This window comes from Geotrypetes seraphini, chromosome 4 (genome assembly GCF_902459505.1).
Source record: "Geotrypetes seraphini chromosome 4, aGeoSer1.1, whole genome shotgun sequence".
Lineage (NCBI taxonomy): Eukaryota > Metazoa > Chordata > Amphibia > Gymnophiona > Dermophiidae > Geotrypetes > Geotrypetes seraphini.
The window spans coordinates 229752818-229765404 of NC_047087.1; the positions used below are offsets into that span (position 1 = coordinate 229752818).

The 12587-nt window shown below is 42.4% G+C and overlaps 1 protein-coding gene across 13 annotated transcripts in view; it reads right to left on the reverse strand.

Moving 5' to 3' along the window:
* The window catches only part of KAT6B (lysine acetyltransferase 6B), a 490670-nt gene that overhangs the window by 231573 nt on the left and 246510 nt on the right, over positions 1-12587 (reverse strand). For all 13 annotated transcript variants that reach the window (XM_033941371.1, XM_033941375.1, XM_033941383.1 and 10 more), the window contains one exon: positions 6570-6685. In XM_033941371.1, the coding sequence (XP_033797262.1) occupies positions 6570-6685 (116 nt within the window). The remainder of the gene's footprint in view (positions 1-6569; positions 6686-12587) is intronic.

Here is a 12587-nt window from a genome sequence, read left to right on the forward strand (position 1 = left end):
TTATACTGCTGGAAAGACCTTTCAAAGATCAATTATCATGCTTGGTGGAATAATTTATGCTTGGTCAGTAAATATGAAAAAGTGATGGCTGAACGATCAGCTACTCTTCGCAAATATAATAACATCTGGTCTCCTTTGCACAGATATTGTAATGATTCTTGAACAGATTCGGCATGACAATGTTGACATGTACACACTTTAGTTCATTCATCCATTCACTCAGTTTACAACTGCGCTAACAGCACTGTTTATCTCTGCTCATATACATATGTATCAACGTGACCCTAAATGTTAATAGCGATGCATAAGAATGTTGTATCACCCATGTATACTATGTCAAAATAGTCTTTTCTTTATGTTTTCTCCTCCATGCCTTTGTTAACCCTTGTGTTATTATAAAACTCAATAAACTATTTTGAACTCAAAAATTAATTGGCTCAAATCCAAAATAAAAAATCCTATACCATTCAATATTATTCAGAGGAAAAATTGATGAGTCTGCTTTTTTGGTCTAACTATGACAACAAATTTATCTATCATCACTCTGATGAGTTTTACACTAAATGGGACTCCTGTAGCTCTCTCACTCTAGACCAGTGGTCTCAAACATGCGGCCCGGGGGCTAAATGTGGCCCTTCAGGTACAGTTTTGAGGCCCTTGGTATGTTTATCATAATCACAAAAGTAAAATAAAACAGTTTCTTGATCATATGTCTCTTTAGCTATAAATGACAATATTATTAAGACTTGGCCAAAAGAAAAGATTAATAAACTATAAAGCGTTTTACCTCATGCAAAATTGTCATTTCTTTAATAAGATATTAACTATTTTTTCTGAGGCCCTCCAAGTACCTACAAATCCATAATGTGGCCCTGCAAAGAGTTTGAGTTTGAGACCACTGCTCTAGACCAAATTGCTCCCAAGCGGCTAAAATTCAAAACGCAAAAGAAAATCAGATAAATGGTTTGACACCGAGTTACTTTCTCTAAAGTATCAGGTGCGCCACCTAGAAAGAGCTTGGTCCAAGTGCAAAAGTGAAAGCACCAAATCAAAATGGAGAGACTCCTCCAGAACATGTAAGAATCTTCTGAAAAAATAAATGCAAATATTATTACTAATCTTGCACAAACAAAAACAGCCTAGACACAAAGGAGCTATTTAAAATAGTTAACAGATTACCGCATTTTCACTCATATACCGCGTACCCGTGTAAAACGCGCACACAGGTATAGCGTGCGGGAAACTGTAATTTATGTAAATAAATTTTTATATACCGCGCACACCCCTATACCGCGCATGCCGCCCCGACTCTCTCATCGCTGCCTGACTCTCCTTTCGCCCTCCCTGACTCTCCTCTGGCCAGCCCGACTCTCCTTTCGCCCGCCCCGACTCTCCTCTGGCCAGCCCGACTCTCCTTTAGCCCGCCCCAACTCTCCTCTCCCCCTTGAAGTCCTGTCCCCCCTTGAAGTCCTGTCCCCACCCTGAAAGACTAATGCCCCCCCCCGACGTCCGATTCACCCCCCGCAAGACCGCTCGTACCCCCACCCCGAAGGACCGCTCGCACTCGAACACGCACCCGCACCCCCACCCCAAAGGACCGCTCGCACCCCCACTGCCTCCCCACCCCTCCCCATCATGTAGAAGCTGCCTACCATCGTCCTGCTAATTCCTCTGCCGGCGGTCCTGCCCCTTCTCTTAGCCCTGTGTCTACGCTGCTTCCTCTTCTGGCGGTCCCGCCCTTTCTCTGATGTCAGAGAAAGGGCGGGACCGCCGGAAGAGGAATCAGCGTAGACGCAGGGCTAAGAGAAGGGGCAGGACCGCTGGCAGAGGAAGCAGCAGGACGACGGTAGGCAGCTTCTACATCATGGGGGGGGGAGGCTGTGGGAGTGCGAGCGGTCCTTCGGGATGGGGGTGCGTGTTCGAGCGCGAGCGGTCCTTCAGGGTGGGGGTTCGAGCAGTCCTGTGGGGTGAATCGGACGTCGGGGGGGGGGGAACTATGTAAAAAAAAAAGGGGGATAACGCGCTCACGAATATAACGCGCATGATTATACTCGGTTTGTAAAAATCGTGTATAACGCACGCGTTATATGCGTGAAAATACGGTATGTGACACCTCGCTTTATACTAGCCTTTCAAACGAAACTCCTCCCTCATCCAATGACCTAGCTCTTTACTTCCAATCTAAAATTCAAATTGCCAGAGTATCCCTAACTATAAGTCAATCTCCTAGCCTTTTCAATACCTTAAACTCAAAATTTCCTGCTTCTCACGCTGATATGTTCTGGAATTCTTTCACTAACCCAACCTGGACCTAATTTACTTACTTATTCAAGAAATATGTTCAAACTTACTCACCTATTGATCATTGGCCTCCTTCCCTTATGTCAAAAGCAACTCCTAAATTTCTAACTGACATTTACTCCTGTCTAATCAAGTCACTCAATAAAGGATCGTTTCCACTTAACAATGGTCATATCATTATCCACCCAATCATAAAAGATCGAAAAAATCACTCTCTCTCTCTCTATCAAGCAATTACAGACCAACTGCTCTCATTCACCTTTTTGTTACGCTAATAGAGGGAGTGGTACAAACCCAATTAACCAACCACCTTGATCATTTCCAACTTCTTCATGATTCACAATCAGATTGTAGATCTTCCTTCAGCACAGAAACAGTTATTGCATCTCTCCTAAATGATATATACAAGATACAAGAATACACTTATCCTCCAGTTTGACCTAAGCAATGCTTTCGATCTGGTAGACCATGACATATTGTTACAACATTTGGATGCCTTTGGCATATCAGGAAAAGTATTAAATTGGTTTAAAGACTTCTTAAAGGCCCAAAAAGCTATCAAGTTACATTTGATAACACTTTATCCACCCCCTGGAACAGTGAATGTGGTGTCCCCCAGGGCTCTCCATTATCCCCTCTACTTTTCAACATCTACCTTATCCTCTTTAGGGGTCCAGCTTAGTAATCTCAACATCTCTCATTATAGCTACGTTGATGACATCACAATAGTCATTCCTATCACCATCTTGACTCCTCCTGAAGTTCAGTTACTTGATGACATCCTCAATACAATGGAAATTTGGATGTCCAGCCATAAACTTAAGCTAAACACGGAGAAAATCACATACTTCTTAGCCATCGCCTCCTACTCACCAATTAATGCTATAACCTTAAGAGGTATCAATTATTATCCAATCTCCTCGACCATTAGAATTTTGGGAGTAATCTTAGACAGACAAATGTCCATGTCAGCTCACATCAGCCTGTTCACACAGAAAGGATTTTGCGCGCTCTGGAAGCTTAAATTTATTAGAAATTTTTTTTTACTAAGCTGCTTTCATTTTCTTAGTCCATTCTCTAGTTTTAAGCATCCAAGATTATTGTAACATTATATACTTATCCGGGCTACGCAAAGACTTCCATAAATTAAGCATAATCCAAAACACCGCCATTAGGCTAATATTCAACTTAAAAAAAAAATCTGACCACATATCTCCTTATTATCTCAAACTTCATTGGCTGAAAATGGAAAACAAAGTTCTTTTCAAATTTGGTAGTCTCTTTTACAAAGCACTCAATGGATTACTACCCTCCTACATTACTAACCAGGGGCGGGAAACTGCACGGGGACACCAGGAAATTCCTTTTCACTGAAAAGGGTGGTTGATCGCTGGAATAGTCTTCCACTTCAGGTTATTGAGGCCAGCAGCGTGCCTGATTTTAAGGCCAAATGGGATAGACACGTGGGATCTATTCACAGAGAAGGGGAGGGTCATTGGGGTGGGCAGACTAGATGGGCCGTGGCCCTTATCTGCTGTCTATTTCTATGTTTCTATGTAATTTTACTTCTCCAGACCAGGTCGAACCACAAACCTCACTCATTTTTTCCCTTTCCATCAGTTAAAGGGATTACCCACAAAAGATTTGTGTCCAAACTCATTGAGGAAGATTAGGAAGCATTTCAATCACTATCAATTTTGCTTATGTTCAATCTCTCTTTTTATCATTAATTGATTTTGTAATAATACTTTCTTGGATTGCCCTAAGTTGATATTGCCTAAATTAAAAACTCTGCAAAATACAGCTGTTAGGCTTATATTTGGATTGACAAAAGGAGATAGAATGACACTATATAGAAACTGTACTGGCTTCCGGTTGAAGCCACAATTCAGTTTACATTTTTTTGTATGATGTTCAAAATACACCAAGGAGATATTCCTACTTATTTGCCTCCATTATTATGTTATTCGGAAAGCAAATCTTATGGTTTGAGACAACAATACTTTTTCAATTTCCAAAGGTAAGAGGGATAAAATATTCACGAGTATTTACTTTGACAAGGGCATGGGAGTATTTACTTTGGAGAACCTCACAAGATCAAATTGGTTTGATAAGAAATTACAAAAGTTTTAAGAAATCTTTTAATACATATTTGTTTAGGGAATATATATTGATTAAGTTATAATATGTTCTGTTATTTTAATTCTTTTCTTTGTTATTGTTTTTACTTTTTATGTAAATCGTTATGAACTTCGAGGTATTAATGGTATACAAATAAAATTTGTATTGTATTATATTAAGGAGGGTAGCCCAAGACTTAGAGAGGTTTCAGTGCAAAGGAAAGAGCTATTGTTTTTTAGTGTACTGAGGATTGTATCTGTATAATTTTATGCGATTATGTATTAAAAAGTTTATTAATCGCTTATCGAGACTTCTAGGCGATGTACAATAAAAATTATGGGAATACATATAGTTTTTGGTAAACAAATGTGGAACAGATTCAGACGAAGATGATTACAGAGATGGTGGGAAAAGCAACAAAAACTCTTCAAAAAAGAAACAAAAACTCTACTCTTCAAAAAATACATAAAACCTATTTAACACGGCCATGTTCCTTCCCAAGCTCCACCTACCACACTGTCTACTCCTATCAAATCTAAAATGTTCAAATTACCCAACATGTATTACCTTAATTTCTCAACAATTCTTATGTAATCCGCCTATATATCTTGTAACTTCATGACAATTCTTATCTAACCATCTTGAACCGCAAGGTAATGACAGAATAGAAATTAGTAATGTAATGTAATGTTAAAACAAAAGGAAGGGGGAGGTTATTTAGGATTCTTAAGAGCACAGCAAGACACTTAAGCAAGCTAAGCCTATTTGACCAGGATGATTAGCTATGGTTTACAGCTCAAAAGCATCTTTGAATAGAAAGCTTTTTAGGGATCCTTTGAACTTGTCTAGGGTTTTTTTTTCCTCCCTCACATGAGCTGGTAGCGAATTCCATATTAAAGGTGCTTTTACTGAAAAAATAGTCATGTGACGTGTATTAATAAGGGAACGGATAATAAACTTTGAGCAGTAGATCTGAGTGGTGTATGGGGTACAAGAATTGTTGGCGATAAAAATTGGCACCTTTGTAATTTGAACTTTAAAAGTTAACAGTGCTTTTTTATAGGATTATCCTATGGGAAATAGGAAGCCAAGAGTTTTTTTTCAAGAGGGGGGTGACATGGTCAAATTTCCTGGATTTGGTAATGATTATGGATGTTTTTACTGTAAACTGCTAGGTGGTAGGTGGGTAATAAATATCTAAAATAAAACAACAGATCTGAATCCTTCTGACAGATTATGATCCTTCTGACAGCATTAAAGGGAAGCTAATTGTCCAGTATAAGAAATACCATTTAATAAAATTGGTAAAAGCAGAATTAAGTATTTAAATTATTTAAGCAAATCTTTGACCCTGTGCTCCCTCTCAAACACCAAAATACCATTCCCTCAAGCAAATATATTCTATAGAGGAATAATATATATACTGTGTTTCCCCGAAAATAAGCCCTAGCATGATTTTCGGGGTAGATCTTAATATAAGCCCTACCCCCGAAAATAAGCCCTTGTTACCGGCAGTATTTCCCCCCACATGCCACGCACCCCCCCCCCCGGCTGACCCATCTCTCCCTCCCATCTGAACCGCGAGACAGGAATACCTTATAACAGCGTCGGCAGCAATCTATACAGGCTGCTTCGCGGCCTTCTATCTCCTGGGCGTTCCTCTGCCACATCACTGATGTCATCAGCAATGCAGCAGAGGAACGCCCAGGAGATAGAAGGCCGTGAAGCAGCCTCTGTAGATTGCTGCCGATGCTGTTATAAGGTTTTGATGATGATTTCTATAACCCATCTGACTGGATCATAGAAGATTATTTACCCAATAAGCTAAAATACCCATCCTCTTGCAAGTAACAATTCATGGTAATGATTTTTTAAGGTTGTGCTTTTCTCAGGACCTGTTGCTTTGCTTTGACTGAAGCTGCTTTGCTTTGACTGAAGCTGCTTTTGCTATCCCTGAGAAATAGTTGCTCTAAGCAACTGCCTAGTCTAACACTTAAATTGGCCCCATATAGTAAAGTAGAATATTTAAGAGTATTTGAAAATAATGTAAATGTGATTAATGCATTACATTTCACTACATTCTTAAAAGACACTGATCACAGTTTGGTCATTTAGAAGTCACAGTATCATTGCCAATATTCACTTACTGCATTTTTGCCTTGAATCCTACAGGCACTGCATGTTTTGCATTCAATACATTGCCACCGTAAAGCCTTCACATTTGTTGTTAACTCTGGACAGAACTTTAAGCATGATGGATGTCCTACAAATAAAAACAAACATGCCACACTAAAAATTGCTTTTAAGTCACTCAAAAGAGATTAAGTTCTTATCTCAATAATATCTTTTTCAGTAGATAGGTTGTCATTCTGGGTAAGTGGGCTATCTCCCCATGGTCACGAGCCTCTGCAGAAGGAATCCACTCCAGATTTTTTTCTGTAACCCTCGTACTTCACTGAGTTCTACTGCCACCTACTGACAGTTAGTCCCCCAAGCAAGCAAGAGCTCTTCCAAACTTAGATGAAATAGGAGAATGGGAAAATTTCCCCAACTCATAAGTCTGTTCTGCTCAAACCAAGGAACATAAAAACTATGAACAATCAAACAGCGCAAACAAACATGCCCACAGAAGCATCAAAGGCGCTCAAATAGTACACCAAATACATCAGTAATAAATTATTTTTCAGGGCCCCAAATGGCTGACTGGTCTCCAAGTATCACACTTGGAGAAGAACATTCTTAATGAAATAGTACGCAGGCACAGGAAAGAAAGACAGGGCAGGGGTCCAGAATGGCACACCTACCTACTGGAAAAAAACATTAGCAAGGTAAGAACCTAATCTCTTTTTCCAGTACTATAGGTGTTTCATTCTGATGGACAAGCAGGAAGTACAAAAGCAGTCCCATAAATCTAGGGCGACTGTGCCAGCACACAGCAATATGGACTCAAAGGCAGAGTCCTCCCTTGCCACCATAGTCACTCTGTAAAACTTAGCTAATGTATACAGAGTGCATCAAGTCACCACCCTGCATATCTCCGCTGGAGAGACTGCCCTAGCTAATGTTCACGATGAAGCTACACTTCTGGTCGAATGTGTCTTCACAGAAACAGGGTACCGTTTTTCACAAACAATGTATACTGATGAAATGGCCCTTCAGATCCATCTGGAAATTTTGGCCTTGGAAGTTGGCACATCTCACTTAGCTGGATTAATCAGCACAAAAAGATGGTCAGAGAGCCTAAACTCACTGGTGACCTCCAGATATCGAAGAAGTACTCTTCTCACATCCAACTTCTTTAAAACCCGGTCCAGTTTTTTGGAACCTGTGGACTGGAACACTGGCAAACAAACTTCCTGATAGACATGAAATGCTGAAACCATCTTCGGCAGAAAGGAAGGAATTGTGCATAAAGACTCCAGTGTCAGAGATTTTAAGGAAAGCTCCCTACAAGAAAAAGCCTGGAGTTCCGAGACCCATCTCACCGAGGTCACAGCCACCAGAAAAAACATATTGATTATCAAATCTATCAGCGATGCTTCCTTCAGGGGCTCAAATGAAGCTTGGCTGAGATCCCCACACACCCATGTTAAAATACCACAAATGGAACACCTGGCTTTGACCAGAGATCTGATGCATAATGTACCCTTCAAAAATCTGGCTACAACAGGATAAAATGCCAATGTAGATCTGAGGTCTCAAGCTCTGAAACAAGAGATACCAGCTACTTGGACGCGAAGGGAAGCCACTGTAATTCCCTTATCAAGGCCGACTTGGAGGAAAGCCAACACCACAGAAACCGGAGCTGAAAATGGCTCCACCTTTTCCTGGGCAGACCACTGCTGAAAAGTTTGCCACATCTTAGCCTAGGCAGAGACTGATGTTGGCTTCTTAGACTCGAGGAAATTGGAAACGACCACTTCTGAGTACCCCTTACGTGCTAATACTTTGCATTCAAGAGCCATGTTAAGAGCAAATTGATCATGATCTTCTAGGCACACTGGACCTTGGGAAAGAAGATTCAGACCAGAAGTGTCTAGACCAACACTTAAGGGCTCGTATCCTCGATTGAAGAACCTGGCGAAAAATGGCTTAGAATGCTGTCCCCAACAGTGTCTACTTTATTGGATCCAAGGACTGTCTGCTGAGAAAGTCAGCTTGGACAATGTCCACTCCCGCTACATGCGCCACTGAGAGTGCCTGTAGATGACCTTCCACCCAGGTGAAGAGCAAGCAGGCCTCCAGACAAAGGTGGGCACTCTTGGCGACATCCCCCTCCCCCAACAATTAACATAGGTCACTGCTGTAACATTGTCCGAAAAGACCCAGACCTCCCGGCCTTCTAGAGACTTCTGTAGTTTCACCTAAGTCGGATGAATGGCTCAGACTTCCAGCCAGTTGATCAATCAATTCCTCTGAGTGGGAGACCAATACTCTTGAATCAGTTGATGGTTGCAATGAGTTCTCCAGCAGAGGAAACTGGCATCCATCATTACAACTACTCAAGATGCTATCCAAAGGGGCATGCCCCTGGTAAGGGACTGAGGGCAGAGCCACCAGTCCATGCTGGCCCAGGCCTCCAACATACAAGGTAAAGACTTCTGTAACCAGTCTGTTTGCAGATACCAATGTGTGAGTAAACACATGCTGGAGAAGACGCATGTGGGCCCTCATCCAAGGAACCATGTCCAGCGTGGCCGCCATTGAACCTAGGTGCTCGCCTGGTCACAAGGCACATTATCTGAGAGCACAACTTCTGTCTGTGTGCCTCTGTAAAACAGACATGGCCTGCATCCGTATCGAACAAGACACCCAGCTACTCCAAGGATCTTTCAGTAATTCACAATCCAACCCAAACTCTCTAAGGACTTGGATCACCTGATCTATCATGCTTCAAGCCTCAAACAACGAGAGGGCCTGGATCAGCCAGTCAGCCAAGTAGGGATGAACTTGCAGGGCCATCCTTCACAGCTGGGCTGCCACCACCATCACCATCACTTTGGTGAATGCATGGGGAGCTGTCGCTAGGCCAAAGGGCTAGGTTGTGAACTGGAAATGCTGTTCCAGGACATGAAACCTTAAGAACATTCTGTGGTTTGGGAAAATGGGAATATGCAAGTAGGCCTCCATCAGATCCAGAAAGACCAGGAACTCTCCCAGAGTGACCATCACTATGACATATTGAACCATCTCCATGCAAAAACGTGGGACCCTGAGCATTGCATTTACATAAGGTCCAGAATGGGTCTCCAACTGTCGGAGTCTTTCTTTGGCACAATGAAGTATATGGCTTATCTGCCCGAGCCAGAGTTTTCTGACAGCACAGGCTTTATAACTTGAATGTCTAGCAGCTTGCTCACATCGGCTTGCACTCGAGTTGCTTTTTCCTGATGCCCCATGGGAGAGTCCACAAACCAATTTGTTAAGTGGACGAGCAAATTCCAGCTTGTAGATGCTCTGGATGATGTCCAGAACCCAGTAGTCAGAAAAATCTGAACCCAGGCCTGAAGAAAGCCCGAGAGTTAGCCTCCTATCCTGAGAGGGACTGCCTCCAATCTTGGCGGAGGGGATAACATGGGATGCTGAAGACTGGTTGTTTCTGGGTCTGGAAAACCTCTGTTTGTAATTCTGGGAGAATCTCTGGGAAGAGGAACTGGAATACTGCCAAGACCACCCAGAGCCACAAAAATTAGAGCAACCTGAGCCTCTAGAGGTTCTGGGTCTGCTGTCAGGCAGTCTTGGGTCGACAGTTTACCACACAAGTCATAAGATCATCCAGAACTTTTCTGAATAACTGTCCCTTGAAAGGGAGTCTGCTGAGAGTAGCTTTAGAGGTAGAATCTCCAGCCCATTGTCTGATTCAGAGCATTCTTTGTGCAGAGATTGAATAAGCCAATGCTTTACTCATGACATGAATAATGACAGAGAGAGCATCTGCCACTTAATCCACTCTAGACAAAAGGAGCTGAGGTATGGGATCCAGGCTCTCGAGTATATAGACAGGAAAGACAAGTACATGTCACAAAAGACACCGCTGAGGCTACTTTGATTCCCAAAGTCAACGCTTCAAAAAGCCTTTTGAGAACCACATGGCAATCTTGCATATCCTTGAGCACTACTTCACCTTTGTTCAGAAGAGAGGTGCGCTTAGTAACCCGAACCACCAAGGAATCCACTGTAGGCTGGGTAAAAAGTTGCTGGCACTCCTATGCCATAGGATACAGCCTAGACATGGCTCTTGCAATCTTGAGGAGAATCTCACTGCTCAGTGACTAAGACATTAATATCCGGATGCCAGGGAAATGCAGAAGACTGAATCCTAACTCCACTCATTAGGGAGGAGGAAGTAGATGGAACTGGCTGAGAGTCCAAATTCAGCTTACGCAAGGCCTCAGAAATGAGATCCAGTAAAGCAATGGACTTAAAGAAGTGCAGGACCTTGGGATCATCCCCAGGATCCAAAGCCAAAACAGGATGCAAAGCACCAGACTGTGGGCACGTGACCCCTATTTGGGAGGTTCATCTTAAAACAATAAAAGAATAGAGAGAGATTTGTCATCATCTGTGTCTCCAACAAAAAGATCTGCTAAGCCCTGGGCAGATGTAGACTGCGAGACAAATGCACCCAGAGTTGCTGAGGCCTTATATATACAGTGTCCGAAGCAGTGCCTGCATTTGTCTTGGAAGGATGGCTCTCCTGAAAGCTTTCCACATTAAATTAACAATTCAGGTGAAAAAGCCATACCAGGTAGCATAGAGACACTCAAAAATAACTAATTTGCATCTCTTGGGCTCTGCAGCTTCCATGCCCTTTTGTATAGAATGGTCACCGTTCCTAGGTTCAGAAAAGAAAATGCCCAAATCATTGGGCTAGCCACCGTTTCTTCAGCCCGAGAGTGCATAAGAGAGTCTAAGCCAGATGCTCCCACCTCTCCTTCTTGTGAGCACAGCGCAAGGACACTCCTGAAGTATACAATTTGCGCATTCTAGTGCCCCAAGGACTCCATTCCAATAAGTTTTAAAGCAAAATGAGAAGTTCTGGAGCTGTAGGAAACTTTTGGAGAAAAGATCATTAAAATTCAAGATGACTGTCGTCAGGATTTTAGCACCAAAAATCATTTGAAAAACAATGAAACAAAGAGTCAAAAACTGGCATATTTAGGAATTTTGGGAAGGGAGAATATAGGGGGAACAAGCACAAACCACTGACAACTGGATTTTCTGACCTTCCCCCCCGTTCACGTCACAGGCTGTAACAGCCTTACTCAATGTGATCTGTGCTGGCAATATGCTGAAGCCTGCCTCAGCTCTGAACAGTAGCTGGAAAGGGAAAAGAAATCGCTGCCTCATCCAAAACATCTCCTCCAACGCTGATCTTTGGGCTGCCCTCACCCCACGGACTGACGGATGCGCAACCAGATTGGGGGGGAAGCAAAAATACAGCTGGCACCCTGCGAGACACCGCTGAGCCTCCTATGGATGCCCAACAGCCTGCACTCAAACCCCTGCTAAGTAGTAAGTGACCAATGCTAACTGGTGATAGCCCCGAGCTCCAAAAATGTTTCTGGAGGTTGGCCAACAGGTACCACACAAGGAATTGACCTGTCAGCTGCAGACTACTGTCTGCTTTTTCTTCATGAAGGTAGAGCTGAACCCACAAACAGGGAAGCTCCAAGCACCAAAAGACCAAAGAAAATCCCAAAATAATTTGAATAAAATAAAGAACAGAGCAGAACAAAAACACTCCTTACGGCTCACCTGCATAAGAGAAAAACTGTAGGTGGCAGTAGAACTCTCAGTGACAAAGGAGGGTTACAGTAAAAATCCAGAATGGATTCCTTCTGCAGAGGCACATGGCCATGGGGAAATAATACACTGGTCCAGAATGACACACCTATTACACTGGCAATTGTATTTATCATACAGTGTTTTATTGCCGATTGAGGAGGGAGAATTCAAAGGGTACTAAATGCGTTAATGAGTGCTAACCACTAAAGATGTTCATTATATTCCTATGGTTGTCTTTAGCTAATGCATTTGTGCATGCTAACACACTTAGCCCCTTTGATGAATTCCCTCACCCCAATCTCCTTCAAAATGCAGCACATGGAAATTGTTGTAAAGGAATATTCATGATTTTTTTTTTTTTTTTTAAATAATAGCGA